This window comes from Salmo salar, chromosome 01 (assembly GCF_965601325.2).
Source record: "Salmo salar chromosome 01, fSalSal1, whole genome shotgun sequence".
NCBI lineage: Eukaryota > Metazoa > Chordata > Actinopteri > Salmoniformes > Salmonidae > Salmo > Salmo salar.
In genome coordinates, this window is record NC_138291.1 from 100,087,980 (window position 1) to 100,104,408 (window position 16,429).

At 42.4% G+C, this 16,429-nt stretch overlaps 1 protein-coding gene across 1 annotated transcript in view; it reads right to left on the reverse strand.

Annotated features, from left to right (window-relative positions):
- LOC106610997 (integrin alpha-9) overlaps positions 1-16,429 on the reverse strand; it is a 161,202-nt gene that overhangs the window by 38,692 nt on the left and 106,081 nt on the right. The window contains exon 19 of the mRNA XM_082978367.1: positions 6,483-6,569. Within this exon, the coding sequence (XP_082834493.1) occupies positions 6,483-6,569 (87 nt within the window). The remainder of the gene's footprint in view (positions 1-6,482; positions 6,570-16,429) is intronic.

Genomic DNA, 16,429 nt, shown 5'->3' on the forward strand with positions numbered 1-16,429 from the left:
GTCAGTCAGTCAGTCAGTCAGGCAGGCAAGCAGGCAGTCAGTCAGTCAGTGGGTACTGTACTGTAGGCTACTCCATCCAACATCGCCGCATATTGACATCATGGCCCCTTGACTGCAGTCTGAACTACACACTGACTGTAAAACATGTATATGTAAATATTCTGTGATCATGTTTAGGACAGTTACCTTAATCTGTGCTCTTGATAAAGGAAATGTTATGCCTGGGTAATGATGAAAACTAGACATTGAATGGTATGGTTGGTATTAGAAGACTTACACTGAGTGTACAAAACATTAGGAACACAAGATATTTCCATGACAGACTGACCAGGTGAGTCCAGGTGAAAACTATGACCCCTTAAACCTCTTGACGGTCGCCTAGGATAGGGGGCGCCACAGCGCATTTTGAAAAAAATTCGTGCCCATTTTAAACGGCCTACTACTCAAACTCAGAAGCTAGGATATGCATATAATTAATACTTGTGAATAGAAAACACCCTAAAGTTTCTAAAACTGTTTGAATGGTGTCTGTGAGTATAACAGAACTCATATGGCAGTCAAAACCCCGAGACAGATCGAAACAGGAAGTGGAATTCTGAATTGCGAACTCAACTTCATCACATTGCCTATTAATCACACAGTGAGCTATGGTTCATTGAGCACTTCCTATTGCTTCCACTAGATGTCCCCAGTCTTTACAAAGTGATTTGAGTCTCCTACTGTGAAAACTGACAGAATGACACGCTGTGGAACGTGGTCACACGGAGAGGGCCATCACCATTATGACGCCGGCGCCCCTGGTTACCCTGCCTTTTCGAAATGTTTTGAAACACAATGCAATCGTCCCGCTCGAATCTTATTGGAGCTCTCGTTGAAAAAGGCCCTACAGATTTATGTTATAAAACGTTTGACATGTTTGAACGAACCTAAATAAGAAAAAAATGCATTTTGTTGAAAGAGTAGCCCCGCGCACGTCAGAACTTTTGGTTCAGCCTTCAGAACGCGCTAACAACAACAAGCTAATGGAACATAAAGCATGAACTTTTTCGAACGAAAATACATTTGTTGTGGACCTGGGATTCCTGGAAGTGCCTAAGGATGAACATAATCAAAGGTAAGGGATTATTGACAATAGTATACAAGACTATATGCGATTGTTCCAAGATGGCTAGCCTATTGCTATTGCTAGCCTATTGTTCTGAGTATCGCATCCCCTTTTATCGCAAAGTGTGATTACCCAGTAAAGTTATTTTTAAATCTGGCATTACAGGTGCTTTCAAGAGATATTCATCTATAAATCTTAGAATGACAATATTACATTTTTAAAATGTTTTCGAATAGTAATTTAGTAAATTGTAGCACTGTTTCACCAGATGCATTTGAGGGAAAATAGTTAGTCAACGTTACGCGCCGATGTAAAATGCTGTTTTTATATATAAATATGAACTTTATCGAACAAAAGAATGCATGTATTGTGTAACATGATGTCCTAGGAGTGTCATCTAATGAAGTTTGTAAAAGGTTAGTGCTGCATTTAGCTGTTTTTTGGTTATTTGTGATGCATGTGGTTGGTCGGAAAATGGCTATGTGGCTACTTTTACGATATACTCCTCTAACACAATCTAATGTTTTGCTTTTGCTGTAAAGCCTTTTTGAAATCGGACAACGTGGTTCGATTCAGGAGAGGTGTATCTATAAAACGATATAATTAGAAAAAAAAATTGAAAAAAATGTTTTATTACATTTTGTTATGCTAATGGCGATATGATTTTTAGCTGGATGTCCGTCGAGGCCGCACAGGGGTTAATGTCACCTGTTAAATCCACTTCAGTCAGTGTAGATGAAGGGGAGGAGACAGGTTAAAGAAGATTTTTAAGCAAATTGAGACATGGATTGTGTATATTGGACAGCACCGACAGAAATGGTCGCCTCACTTCGAGTCCTTAAGAAACTATGCAGTAGTTCGTTTTTTAATGTATTATTTCTTACATTGTTAGCCCTGAAAATATTAAGTGTTATTACATACAGCCAGGAAGAACTATTGGATATAAGACCGATGTCAACTTACCAACATTACGACCAGGAATATGACTTTCCCGAAGCGGATCCTTTGTTCGGACCACCACCCAGGACCAGTGGATCTAATACCAGAAGCCAACCCAAAACAACATCGTCGCAGAAGAGGCAGATGGTGTGGCCTCCTGGTCAGGCTCCGTTGGCATGCACACCGCCCATCGCTTCCGAGTATACTACTCGCCAATGTCCAGTCTCTTGACAACAAGGTAGACGAATTATAGCAAGGTTTGCTTTCCAGAGAGACATCAGAGACTGTAGAATTCTCTGTTTCACAGAAACATGGCTCTCTCGGAATACATTGTCGGATTCGGGTCAGCCACCGCGTTCATGCGTCGCGTCGACAGAGATAAACACCTCTCTGGGAAGAAGGGCGCTATGCTTCATGAGTAACTACTCATGGTGTAATCACAACAACATACAGGAACTCAAGTCCTTCTGCTCACCCGACCTAGAATTATTTACAGTCAAATGCCGGCCATATTATCTCCAAGAGAATTTTCATCAGTTATCGTCACAACTGTGTATATACCCCCTCAAGCAGACACCACGACGGCCCTCAAAGAACTTCACTGGTCTCTATGTAAACTGGAAATATATCCTGAGGCTGCATGTATTTGTCACGACTTCCGCCGAAGTCGGTTCCTCTCTTTGTTCGGGCGGCACTCGGCGGTCGGCGTCGCCGGTCTTCTAGCCATCATCGATCCACTTTCTGTTTTCCTTTTGTTTTGTCTTGTCTTCCCACACACCTGGTCTCATTTCCCTCATTACATGTTGTGTGTTTAACCCTCTGTTCCCCCCATGTCTTTGTGCGGAATTGTTTATTGTAAGTGCATGTGCACGTTTTCTCTGGTGCGTGACGGTTTTTGTACCCATTTGTTTGTTGTTCTGGTTTCCGGTGGTTTTATGCATAAAACTGCTCAGTTGATTACCCAGTTTTGCTCTCCTGCGCCTGACTTCCCTGCCGCCAGTTACGCACTCCCTTACAGTATTGTAGCTGGGGATTTAAAAAAAAGCTAATTTGAGAACAAGGCTACCTAAATTCTATCAGCATATTGATTGCATCACTTACTCGGGCAATATTTATTTATTTAATTTGTATTTATTCTTTATTTAACTAGGCACCTCAGTTAAGAACAAATTCTTATTTACAATGATGGCCTAGGAACAGCAGGTTAACTGCCTTGTACACTCAATCACTGCTACTCTAACTTCCGCGATGCATACAAGGCCCTCCCTCGCCCTCCCTTTGGCAAATCCGACCACGACTCCATCTTGCTCCTACCATCTTCTAGGCAGAAACTCAAACAGGATGTACCCGTGACTAGAACCATTCAACACTGGTTTGAACAATCGGAATCTACGCTTCAAGATTGTTTTGATCACACGGACTAGGAAACATTCCGAGCAGCCTCAGAGAATAATATCGATCTATTCGCTGACTCGGTGAGTGAGTTTAAAAGGAAGTGCATTGGAGATGTGACTATTAAAACCTACCCTAACAAGAAACTGTGGATGGATGGCGGCATTCGCGCAAAACTGAAAGTGCGAACCACCGCATTTAACCATGGGAAGAGGACTGGGAATATGGCTGAATATAAACAGTGTAGTTATTTCCTCTGCAAGACAATCAAACAAGTGAAATGTCGGTATAGGGACAAAGTGGAGTCGCAATTCAATAGCTCAGACACAAGACGTATGTGGCAGGGTCTACAGGAAATCACGGACTACAAAAAGAAAACCAGCCACGTTAAGGACACCGACGTCTCACTTCCAGACAAACGAAACACCTTGGTTGCCCGCTTTGAGGACAATACAGTGCCACCGTCGCGGGCCGCTAACAAGTACTGCGCCCCCCCCTCTCCTTCTCAATGGCCGATGTGAGTAAGACATTTAAAATTGTTAACCCTCGCTAGGCTTCTAGCCCAGACGGCATTCCTAGCCGCGTCCTCAGAGCATATGCATACCAGCTGGCTGGTGTCTATATGGACATATTCAATCACTCCCTATCCCAGTCCCCACATGCTTCAAGATGGCCACCATTGTTCCTGTACCCAAGAAGGCAAAGATGACTGAACTAAATGACTACCGCCCCATAGCAGCCTTCCCTGTAGCTCAGTTGGTAGAGCATGGTGTTTGCAACACCAGGGTTGTGGGTTCGATTCTCACGGGGGGTCAGCACAGAAAAAAAAAGTATGATATGTATGAAATTGTATGAAATGTATGCATTCACTACTGTAAGTCGCCCTGGATAAGAGCGTCTGCTAAATTACTAAAATGTAAATGTAAAAATAGCACTCACTTCTGTCATCATGAAGTGCTTTGAGAGACTAGTCAAGGATCATATCTCCTCCACCTTACTTGCCACCCTAGACCCACCTTAGCAATCGCCATCACAATGCCCTATCCCATCTGGACAAGAGGAATATCCATGTAAGAATGCTGTTCAATGACTATAGCTCAGCATTCAACACCATAGTACTCTTCAAGCTCATCATGAAGCTGGAGGCCTTGGGTATCAACCTGTGCAATTGGGTCCTGGACTTTCAGACGGGTCGCCCCCAGGTGGTGAAGGTAGGAAACAACATCTCCACTTCGCTGACCCTCAACACTGGGACCCCACAAGGGAGAATGCTCAACCCCCTCCTGTACTCCCTGTTCACCCATGACAGTATGGCCATGCACACCTCCAACTCAAACATCAAGTTTGCAGACGACACAACAGTAGTGGGCTTGATTACCAACAACGACGAGACAGCCTACAGGGAGGAGGTGAGGGCACTCAGAGTGTGGTGTTAGGAAAACAACCTCTCACTCAACGTCAATAAAACAAAGGAGATGATCGTGGACTTCAGGAAACAGCAGAGGGAGCACCCCCCTATCCACATCAAAGGGACAGTAGTGGAGAAGATTGAAAGTTTTAAGTACCTCGGCGTACACATCACAGACAAACTGAACCTCACGAGGCTGAAGAAATTTGGCTTGTCACCTAAAACCCTGACAAACTTTTACAGATGCACAATCGAGAGCATCCTGTCGGGCTGGTACGGCAATTTCACCGCCCTCAACCGCAAGGCTCTCCAGAGGGTGGTGCGGTCTGCACAACGCATCACCGGGGGCAAACTACCTGCCCTCCAAGACACCTACATCACTACACACCTACATGTCACAAGAAGGCCAAAAAGATCATTAAGGACAAAAACCATCCGAGTCACTGCCTGTTCACCCCGCCACCATCCAGAAGATGAGTTCAGTACAGGTGCATCAAAGATGGGACCGAGAGACTGAAAAACAGCTTCTATCTCAAGGCCATCAGACTGCTAAACAGCAATCACTAACTCAGAGAGGCTGCTGCCTACATAGAGACTCATATCACCGGCCACTTTAATAAATGGATCACTAGTCACTTTAAACAATGCCACTTTAATAATGTTAACATATCTCACATTACTCATCTCATATGTACATACTGTACCTTATACCATCTATTGCACCACGCCTATGCCGCTCATCCATATATGTACATATTCTTATTCCTCCCTTTAGATTTGTTTGTATTAGGTAGTTGTTGGTGAATTGTTAGATTACTTGTTAGATATTACTGCACTGTCGGAACTAGAAGCACAAGCATTTCAATAAACTCACATTAACATCTGCTAAGCATGTGTATGTGACCAATAAAATTTGATTTGATTTGTCCCATTCAGAGGGTGAATGAGCAAGACAAAATATTTAAGTGCCTTTGAACGGGTTATGGTAGTAGGTGGCACGAGCACTGGTTTGAGTGTGCCAAGAACTGCAACGCTGCTGGATTTTTCACGCTCAACAGTTTCCCGTGTGTATCAAGAATGGTCCACCACCCAAAGGACATTCAGCCAACTTAACACAACTGTTGGAAATATTGGAGTTAACATGGGCCAGCATCCCTGTGGAACGCTTTCGACACCTTGTAGAGTCCATCTCCCGACGAGTTGAGGTTGTTCTGAGGGCAAAAAGGGGTGCAACTCAATATAAGGAAGGTGTTCCTTATGTTTTCTCCACTCATTGTAAATGTAGAAACAACAAACCATGTAATATATTTATAAACATTCTGCCATGACCTTTAGGAGCCATACCTTAGTCATATATTTATAAACATTCTGCCAGGACCGTTAGGAGCCATACCTTAGTCATATATTTATAAACATTCTGCCAGGACCGTTAGGAGCCATACCTTAGTCATATATTTATAAACATTTTGCCAGGACCGTTAGGAGCCATACCTTAGTCATATATTTATAAACATTCTGCCAGGACCGTTAGGAGCCATACCTTAGTCATATATTTATAAACATTTTGCCAGGACCGTTAGGAGCCATACCTTAGTCATATATTTATAAACATTTTGCCAGGACCGTTAGGAGCCATACCTTAGTCTTTGCTCTCATGAAGGGAAATCCCACGCTGCATTGGAGGAAGTCTAAATCAACAAGACCACAGGAAATACCCTTCTCTTCCTTGAATAGAGAAACAAACAGGGAGGAAGGGACGGGGAGAGAGAGAGAGAGAGGGAGAGAGAGAGAGAGAGAGGAGGGAGAGAGGGACGGGGGCGACAGAAGCAAGGGAGGGAAGGGGGAGACAGAAGGGAGGGAGGGAGGGCCAGGGGAGAGAGAGAGAGAGAGAGAGAGAGAGAGAGAGAGAGAGAGAGAGAGAGAGAGAGAGTGAGAACCAAGGTGGAGGCAGCACAGAGAAAATATGATCACAGTGAAATACTCACTTCACAATATATAGCTGTGCCTGTGTGGAAATAACTTGTTGGAGGGGAAACAGACAGGGGGATGGGGGTGCAGAGAGAGAGAGAGAGACAGAGAGAACCATGGTGGAAGCAGTGAGAGGGGATCCAAGAGAAATTGAACAATGAACACTGCTGATAGAGCATGGCATCTCAATACAGTGTATATAGTTTACTGACTAGAGAGGAGTTAAGGAAAATGTCATATTTACTTCATGATGACCCAGTTTAAATCTTGTTCACAATGCAGGAACTACTACTACTACTAATAATAATAACACTATATGTATTCTATATAGCGCTTTTCATTACAAAGACAAAAAAAAAAAAAAAAAACAATTGAACAAAACCAATGTACAGTAGGGAGGGACGTGGCAGTTCTTGGGCAATGGTCTTTAGATGATGCAATAATATACAATGACTTCCATGAAACAGAAAGGAAAAGACAACAGTAAAAAAAAAAAAGATCTCTCTGTGGGACAGGACAGTAATAGGGAGGACAACCTCTATGTCCAGTGAACAAACTTCTGTGTCCCAAATGGTGTGTGTGTGTAAACACTAACCCTGAGAGGAGGAAGACACCAAACAGTGAGAGTTCACTAAGGGGCTGCTGTTTCTGTGTGTGTGTACAGGGGGGAACAACGTGTGTGTGTGTGTGTGTGTGTGTGTGTGTGTGTGTGTGTGTGTGTGTGTGTGTGTGTGTGTGTGTGTGTGTGTGCGGGGAGGGGTAATGTGTGTGTGTGTGTGAGCAGGGAGGGGTAATGTGTGTGTGTGTGCGCAGGGGGAGATGTGCGTGTGTGTGGGGGGAGACGTGTGTGTGTGTGTGGGGAGACATTGTGTGTGTGTGTGTGTGTGGGGGGGGGACATGTGTGTGTGTGTGTGTGTGTGGGGGGAGACGTGTGTGTGTGTGTGTGTGTGCGGGGGGAGACGTGTATGTGCGGGGGGAGACGTGTGTGTGTGGGGGAGACATTATGTGTGTGTGTGTGGAGACTACATATACAGTTGAAGTTGGAAGTTTACATACACATTGGTTGGAGTCATTAAAACTAGTTTTTCAACCACTCCACAAATTTCTTGTTAACAAACTATAGTTTTGGCAAGTTGGTTAGGACATCTACTTTGTGCATGACACAAGTCATTTTTCCAACAATTGTTTACAGACAGATTACTTAACCTCTATGGGCTAGGTGGGACGCTTGCGTCCCACCTACGTAACAGCCACTGCCAGCCTGTGGCGTGATTTTCAAAACCTTCAAAATCCTATTACTTCAATTTCTCAAACATATGACTATTTTACAGCCATTTAAAGACAAGACTCTCGTTAATCTAACCACACTGTCCGATTTCAAAAAGGCTTTACAACGAAAGCAAAACATTAGATTATGTCAGCAGAGTACCAAGCCAGAAATAATCAGACACCCATTTTTCAAGCCAGCATATAATGTCACCAAAACCCAGAAGACAGCTAAATGCAGCACTCACCTTTGATGATCTTCATCAGATGACAACCCTAGGACATTATGTTATACAATACATGCATGTTTTGTTCAATCAAGTTCATATTTATATCAAAAACCAGCTTTTTACATTAGCATGTGACGTTCAGAACTAGCATACCCCCCGCAGACTTCCGGGGAATTCGCTAACATTTTACTAAATTACTCACGATAAACGTTCACAAAAAGCATAACAATTATTTTAAGAATTATAGATACAGACCTCCTCTATGCACTCGATATGTCCGATTTTAAAATAGCTTTTTGGTGAAAGCACATTTTGCAATATTCTAAGTACATAGCCCAGGCATCACGGGCTCGCTATTTAGACACCCGGCAAATTTAGCACTCACCATAATCATATTTACTATTATAAAAGTTTGATTACCTTTTGTTGTCTTCGTCAGAATGCACACCCAGGACTGCTACTTCAATAACAAATGTTGGTTTGGTCCAAAATAATCCATCGTTATATCCGAATAGCGGCGTTTTGTTCGTGCGTTCCAGACACTATCCGAAATAGTAAAGAAGTGTCACGCGCATGGCGCAATTCGTGACAATAAAATTCTAAATATTCCATTACCGTACTTCGAAGCATGTCAACCGCTGTTTAAAATCAATTTTTACGACATTTTTCTCGTAGAAAAGCGATAATATTCCGACAGGGAACCTCCTTTTCGGCAAACAGAGGAAAAAATCCCAAAGGCGGGGGCGGTCGGGGTCACGCGCATAAGCCCAGTGTCCCTTGATCGGCCACTTGAGAAAGGCGATAATGTGTTTCAGCCTGGGGCTGGAATGACGACATTCTGTTTTTTCCCGGGCTCTGAGCGCCTATGGACGACGTGGGAAGTGTCACGTTAGAGCAGAGATCCTTAGTAAATGATAGAGATGGAAAAGAAGTTCAAGAAATGGTCAGACAGGCCACTTCCTGTAAAGGAATCTCTCAGGTTTTGACCTGCCATTTGAGTTCTGTTATACTCACAGACACCATTCAAACAGTTTTAGAAAATTTAGGGTGTTTTCTATCCATATGTAATAAGTATATGCATATTCTAGTTACTGGGTAGGAGTGGTAACCAGATTAAATCGGGTATGTTTTTTATCCAGCCGTGTCAATACTGCCCCCTAGCCCTAACAGGTTAACTGTATCACAATTCCAGTGGGTCAGAAGTTTACATACACTAAGTTGACTGTGCCTTTAAACAGCTTGGAAAATTCCATAAATGATGTCATGGCTTTAGAAGCTTCTGATAGACTAATTGACATCATTGGATTCAATTGGAGGTGTACCTGTGGATGTATTTCATGGCCAAAGAGAAAGATCATAATTTTTGGAGAAATGTCCTCTGGTCTGATGAAACAAAAATAGAACTGTTTGGCCATAATGACCATCGTTATGTTTGGAGGAAAAAGGGGGGAAAAGAACACCATTCAAACCGTGAAGCACGGGGGGGGGGGGAGGTGTGCGCGAGCAAGGAGGCCTACAAACCTGACTCAGTTACACCAGCTCTGTCAAGAGGAATGGGCCAAAATTCACCCAACTTATTGTGGGAAGCTTGTGGAAGGCTACCCGAAACGTTTGACCCAAGTTAAACAATTTAAAGGCAATGCTACCAAACACTAATTGAGTGTATGTAAACGTCTAACCCACTGGGAATTTGATGAAAGAAATAAAATATGAAATAATTCATCTCTCTACTATTATTCTGACATTTCACATTCTTAAACTTCTTATGGCTGGAATCCAGTTAGCGGGATCGATATAACAACAGCCAGTGAAAGTGTAGGGCGCCAAATTCAAAACAACAAAAATCTCATAATTAAAATTCCTCAAACATACAAGTTTTTTACACCAATTTAAAACTTTACTTCTTGTTAATCCAGCCACAGTGTCTGATTTCAAAAAGGCTTTACGGCGAAAGCAAACCATATGATTATGTTAGGTCAGCGCCTATACACAGAAAAACTGCCATTTTCCAGCCAAAGACAGGAGTCACAAAAAGCAGAAATAGAGATAACATTAATCACTAACCTTTGATGATCTTCATCAGATGACACTCATAGGACTTCATGTTACGCAGTACATGTATGTTTTGTTCGATAAAGTTCATATTTATATCCAAAAATCTCAGTTTACATTGGCGCGTTATGTTCAGTAATGTTTTGCCTCCAAAACACCCGGTGATTTTGCAGAGAGCCACATACATTTTCATAAATACTCATCATAAATGTTGATGAAAATACAAGTGTTATGCATGGAACTTTAGATAAACTTCTCTTTAATGCAACCGCTGTGTCAGATTTCAAAAAAGCTTTACCGAAAAAGCACACCATGCAATAATCTGAGTACGGCGCTCAGACACAAAAACATGCCATATAATATATCCGCCATGTTGGAGTCAACAATAGTCAGAAATAGCATTATAAATACTCACTTACCTTTGATGATCTTCATCAGAATGCACTCCCAGGAATCCCAGTTCCAAAATAAATGTTTGTTTTGTTCGATAAATCCATACTTTATGTCCAAATACCTCCTTTTTGTTCGCGCCTTCAGTTCACAAATCCAAATTCACGACGCGCAGGTCAGACGAAAACTCAAAAAAATCCATTACAGTTCGTAGAAACATGTTGTCATGACGTTGCCCTCTGGGTTTTCTATGCACCATCCCCCGACCTCTATACTTCTGACACAAGGCTGTTTGAAGGCGATCGTAAAATTCCAAAGGAGAATGTCCTGCCTCATGGCCACAGTATAAAGAGACAGAGTGGTTTCATGGAAAGAACAAAGGATTCTTCCACCTCACAGAATTGGAGAACCGAACGACATTTATGTTCTGGAGAAGGTATAAAAGATCGGTGAAGAATCCAGCTACGAACTGGTCCGCTTGGTATAATTTTGTGAGGCTCATTAGAGACAATATGGCCATATTACCATACAAAGGTTTATATACTAGCCTCAGCAATGAGACTTACATCTAATGGTTGTATAAAATTATTTAATAAGATTAAAGCTATTTGGAATATGTTGAGATGCTATGTACTGATGTTAATGTGAGAGAATTGTATTTCTGTACAAAGCTTAACTCAGTCATCGGCACGCCCCCAGGGACACAGACAGGACAAGGCGTCATGTGACAGCTTTTCTATGTTCAGCATAAAACCCCCACCCAGAATTTCTTTCTTCAGACCAGGCCTCCACTCCATTACGAGTTGGCCAATAGGTTTGACCATGCATCCCTCTACTGAAGTTTAACCATACCACATGGTTCAACTTTTAGACTATCGATACCGACAGAATAATAACAAGTCTTTGATATTAATTAATAGTCTGCAGCTAGAAATTCGGTATCATTGAACGCGAAGACCGACGAAACATCCATTCTATAATGACATGAACGAATGTTGCTTTGAAAGATCCATTCTAACCGAGAGAGAGAGAACGCGGACAGACTCTCCAACAGAAACAAACTTTTCAACAGAGATCCTGACGACACACTGAGCATAAATATATATACTGATTGTAATTGCTTCCGAATGAGTGAGCGTTCATGTGCAAAGTATTAGCATATCAATTGTTAATATTTATCAACTCTGTAGGGTCTTCTCAGCTGACCCCCCACTACTCTTTTGTTTAACAAGCCGCCATGCCGGTTTAGCCCACTAGGGAACATTCCTCCACCATTTCTTTGTAACGAAACCAACTGTTTTGTATGCTTTCTGTGAATTACTTAGTTTAGTAAATAAATGATTTTAAGACAATTGATGTATGGATGACTTAGTCAAGACTGGGTTCATGCAGATAAAAACAATTTACGACGTTTGGAATGAGACTGGACGAGGTAAAGAATACACCATTTAAACCAGAAGATAATCGGTCAGATACTATAATATAATATATAATGTTATAATATAGGAAAGTTATATTAGGAAAATTATAACTTTGTAATCTGAATATTTTCCTTGGTGCCCCGATCTCCTAGTTAATTACAGTTAAACGATTAATCAGTTTAATCGCATAATAATAATTACAGGGAGTTATTTGATAAACATGTCTTCAGTTTAATGGTGCCCCAAAGACACGACAATGTCAAACGATGTATAGAATCAATCTTTAGGATGTTTTTATCATAAATCTGCAATAAAGTTTCAACCGGAGAAATCCTTTGTCTTCAGAAATGCAATGGAACTGAGCTACCTCTCACGTGAGCGCGCATGGCTGAGGCTCATGCCCTGCTGGCAGTCCTCTCACTCAATGAGCTCTTATTCTCCCCCACTTCACAGTAGAAGCCTCAAACAAGGTTCTAAAGACTGTTGACATCTAGCCTTAGGAAGTGCAAAATTACCCCACAGACACTGTAGTTTGGATAGGCAATCACTTGAAAAACTACAAACCACTTCCTGGTTCGATTTTTTTCTCAGGTTTTTGCCTGCCATATGAGTTCTGTAATAGTCACAGACATCATTCAAACAGTTTTAGAAACTTCAGACTGTTTTCTATCCAAATCTACTAATAATATGCATATCTTAGCTTCTGGGCGTGAGTAGCAGGCAGTTTACTCTGGGCACATCAGTCATCCAAGCTACTCAATACTGCCACCATCCAGAAGAAGTTAAAATAAAGTGGTGATCCCAGTATCTCTACTTGCACATCATCATCTGCACGTCTATCACTCTAGTGTTAATGCTGTATTGTAATTATTTCGCCTCTATGGCCTATTTATTGCCTTACCTCCCTACTCTTCTACATTTGCACACACTGTACATAGATTTTTCTATTGTGTTATTATCTGTACGTTTGTTTATCCCATATGTAACTCTGTGTTGTTTTTGTCGCACTGCTTTGCTTTATCTTGGCCAGGTCGCAGTTGTAAATGAGAACTTGTTCTCAACTGGCCTACCTGGTTAAATAAAGGTGAATTTAAAAGATTTAAAATAAATAAACATTGTGTGTGTGTGTGTGGGGGGCATTGTATGTGTGTGTGGGGGGTGGAGACGTGTGTGTGTGTGTGTGTGTGTGGGGAGGTGGAGACATGATGTGTGTGCGGGGAGGTGAGACAATGTGTATGGGGGTGAGACATGATGTGTGTGTGTGGGGGGTGAGACATGATGTGTGTGGGGGGTGAGACGTGATGTGTATGTGTGCGGGGGGGTGAGACGTGTGTGCGGGGGGGTGGAGGCATGATGTGTGTATGGGGGGGTGAGACATGATGTGTGCGTTTGTGGGAGTGAGACATGATGTGTGTGGGGGGTGAGACATGATGTATGTGTTTGTGGGGGTGAGACATGATGTGTGCGTTTGTGGGTGGGAGGGGAGGAGGAAGATGGCGACGCATCACAACTTTGACAAATGTCTTAATTTAGGCCTGCAGTGAACCCTAACGCAGGTTTTAATCTTTTAAAATACTATTGTTATTGTCAGTTTGGAAAAGTCCTAAATTAACTGGTTACAGTAAAAAATATATTTTTTTTAACTAGCCAAGTCAGTTAAGAACAAATTATTATTTACAATGACGTCCTAACAGGGAACAGTGGGTTAACTGCCTTGTTCAGGGACAGAACGACAGATTTTTACCTCGTCAGCTCAGGGATTCAATCCAGCAACCTTTTGGTTACTGGCCCAATGCTCTAACCACTAGGCTACCTGCCACCACAGCATTCAATCGGGAGTCAACCGGTTACATCATTCAATCGGGAGTCAACCGGTTACAGCATTCAATCAGGAGTGAACCGGCTACAGTATTTAATCAGGTGTGAACTGGTTACAGTATTCATTAGGCAGTGAACTGGTTACAGTATTCATTAGGCAGTGAACTGGTTTCAGTATTCATTAGGGAGTGAACTGGTTACAGTATTCAATAGGGAGTGAACTGGTTACAGTATTCAATAGGGAACTACAGTGATTCCTAATGTCATGTGGACTTTACCTAGACTAGTAACTCCTGGATATGCTGCATATTTACCAGGGAGATTAGAGATACTGTATGCTGCATATTACCTCTCCCTCCTCTGCTCACACAATTAAGAGGAAAACAAATCCATACAACTATCACTATTACAAATTCTCCTCCTCCTCGTTTTGCCATAGTACCTACCAAACATTACCAGTCATTAGGATTTCCCTGCTCTGACACGTTGACGAGGAAACAGAACATCACTCCACACACCTATCATCCTGCCTCCCCTCCTCCTTCGACTCCCTGCTCCCCTTACTCAGCAGTTCCTCCAGGCCGGGGTGGGGTGGGTGTTAGGGTGGGGCTGTGCCCTTAGTCTTCATTAAATCAGCTAACATAGCAAAAATCCTTTACTATGTACATACTCAGTGAGCATAGCCTTGCTATTGAGAGAGGCCACCATAGGCAGACCTGGCTCTCGAGAGAAGAAAGGAAACAACTGCACTTCCTAACCTCCTACCAAATGTTTGACCACATTAGAGACATATTTTCCACAGATCACACAGAACCACAAAGAATTTGAAAACAAATCCAACATTGATAAAGTCCTATATATGTTAGATGAAATACCACAATGTGCAATCAGAGCAGCAAGATGTGTGGCCCGTTGCCATGACAAAAGGGCATCCAGAGGAGCACAAACAACATTGTAAATACAACCTATATTTATCTGTTTATTTCACTTGCTTTGGCAATGTACTTGCTTTGGCATAAGTTTCCCATGCCAATAAGGCACTTTGAATTGAAATAAATTCAGGGGGGGGGGGGGTCAGCCTGTTTCCCCATCACCCACCTGGCAGGGTGGAGTGAGAGAATAGAGCAGAGCAGACATGTGGCTTTCCTTTCTCTGTGGGGAGACTAGGGAATAGAGGACTACTGTCTGTTTGTTCATCTCTCTATCTCTCAATCTTTCACTGGTGTTTCCCCCATGTCTTTCTCCTCATTATTGTATCCCCAAACCACACATATCTCTGAGTCACTTCTCTTTTCAGTTCGCTGCAGCTAGCGACTGGAACGAGCTGCAACAAACACTCAAACTGGACAGCTTTATCTCTTCATTCAAAGACTCAATCATGGACACTCTTACTGACAGTTGTGGCTGCTTTGCATGATGTATTGTTGTCTCTACCTTCTTGCCCTTTGTGCTGTTGTCTGTGCCCAATAATGTTTGTACCATGTTTTGTGCTGCTGCCATGTTGTGTTGCTACCATGTTGCCATGTTGTGTTGCTACCATGTTGTCATGTTGTGTTGCTACCATGTTGTCATGTTGTGTTGCCATGTGTTGCCGCCATGCTGTTGTTGTTGTCTTAGGTCTCTGTTAATGTAATGTTGTGGTGTCTCTCTTGTCGTGATGTGTGTTTTGTCCTATATTTTTATTTTATTTTAACAGTTTAATCCCAGCCCCCGTCCCCGTAGGAGGCCTTTTGCCTTTTGGTAGGCCGTCATTGCAAATAAGAATTTGTTCTCAACTGACTTGCCTAGTTAAATAAAGGTTAAATAAATAAATGTTTAAAATCCATGCCAAAGACTCTAATTGGCTAAAGGCTTGAGTGTTCGCAAATGTTTTTCTTCTGAGTCTTTAGTTCAGTTAAAAAATGCCCCAACTTTCCGTATTTAGACTTTGATATGAGCTTGCCACAGCAGGACTTGGCAGAAATGGTTCTCTAAATCACAACACCGCTCTGGTTACATGTCCTCAAACTAGTACCACACCATCCTGGTCCCACACAATGTTTATAGTCAGAACCTCTGCTATAGGCGTTTGTTTACTTCTTACTTTACCACAACAACCTGTAGCAGAGGTTCTGACTATCACAAACCTCGGACCTGTCATGATGAACATAAGATTCCAAAACATAAACCCTGTGCTCCCACAAAAAAGTACAAATAAGCACACCACCCACCTCCACCTCATAATCCTGTGCTTCTGTGTGTGGCAGTGTGACGACAGACCTACGTTCAAATACTATTTGAAACAATTTATAATACTTCCGCTGGGCTTAATTGTGCTTGCCTGGTGCAATGGAACCAAGAGAATAGTCATTAAAGTGCCAACCCCACTCTGAGGAGTGAGATGAGCTTCTGAAACTAATTCACCTCCCTGGTTTTCAGACAGCTCTGGTTGCAAGAACAA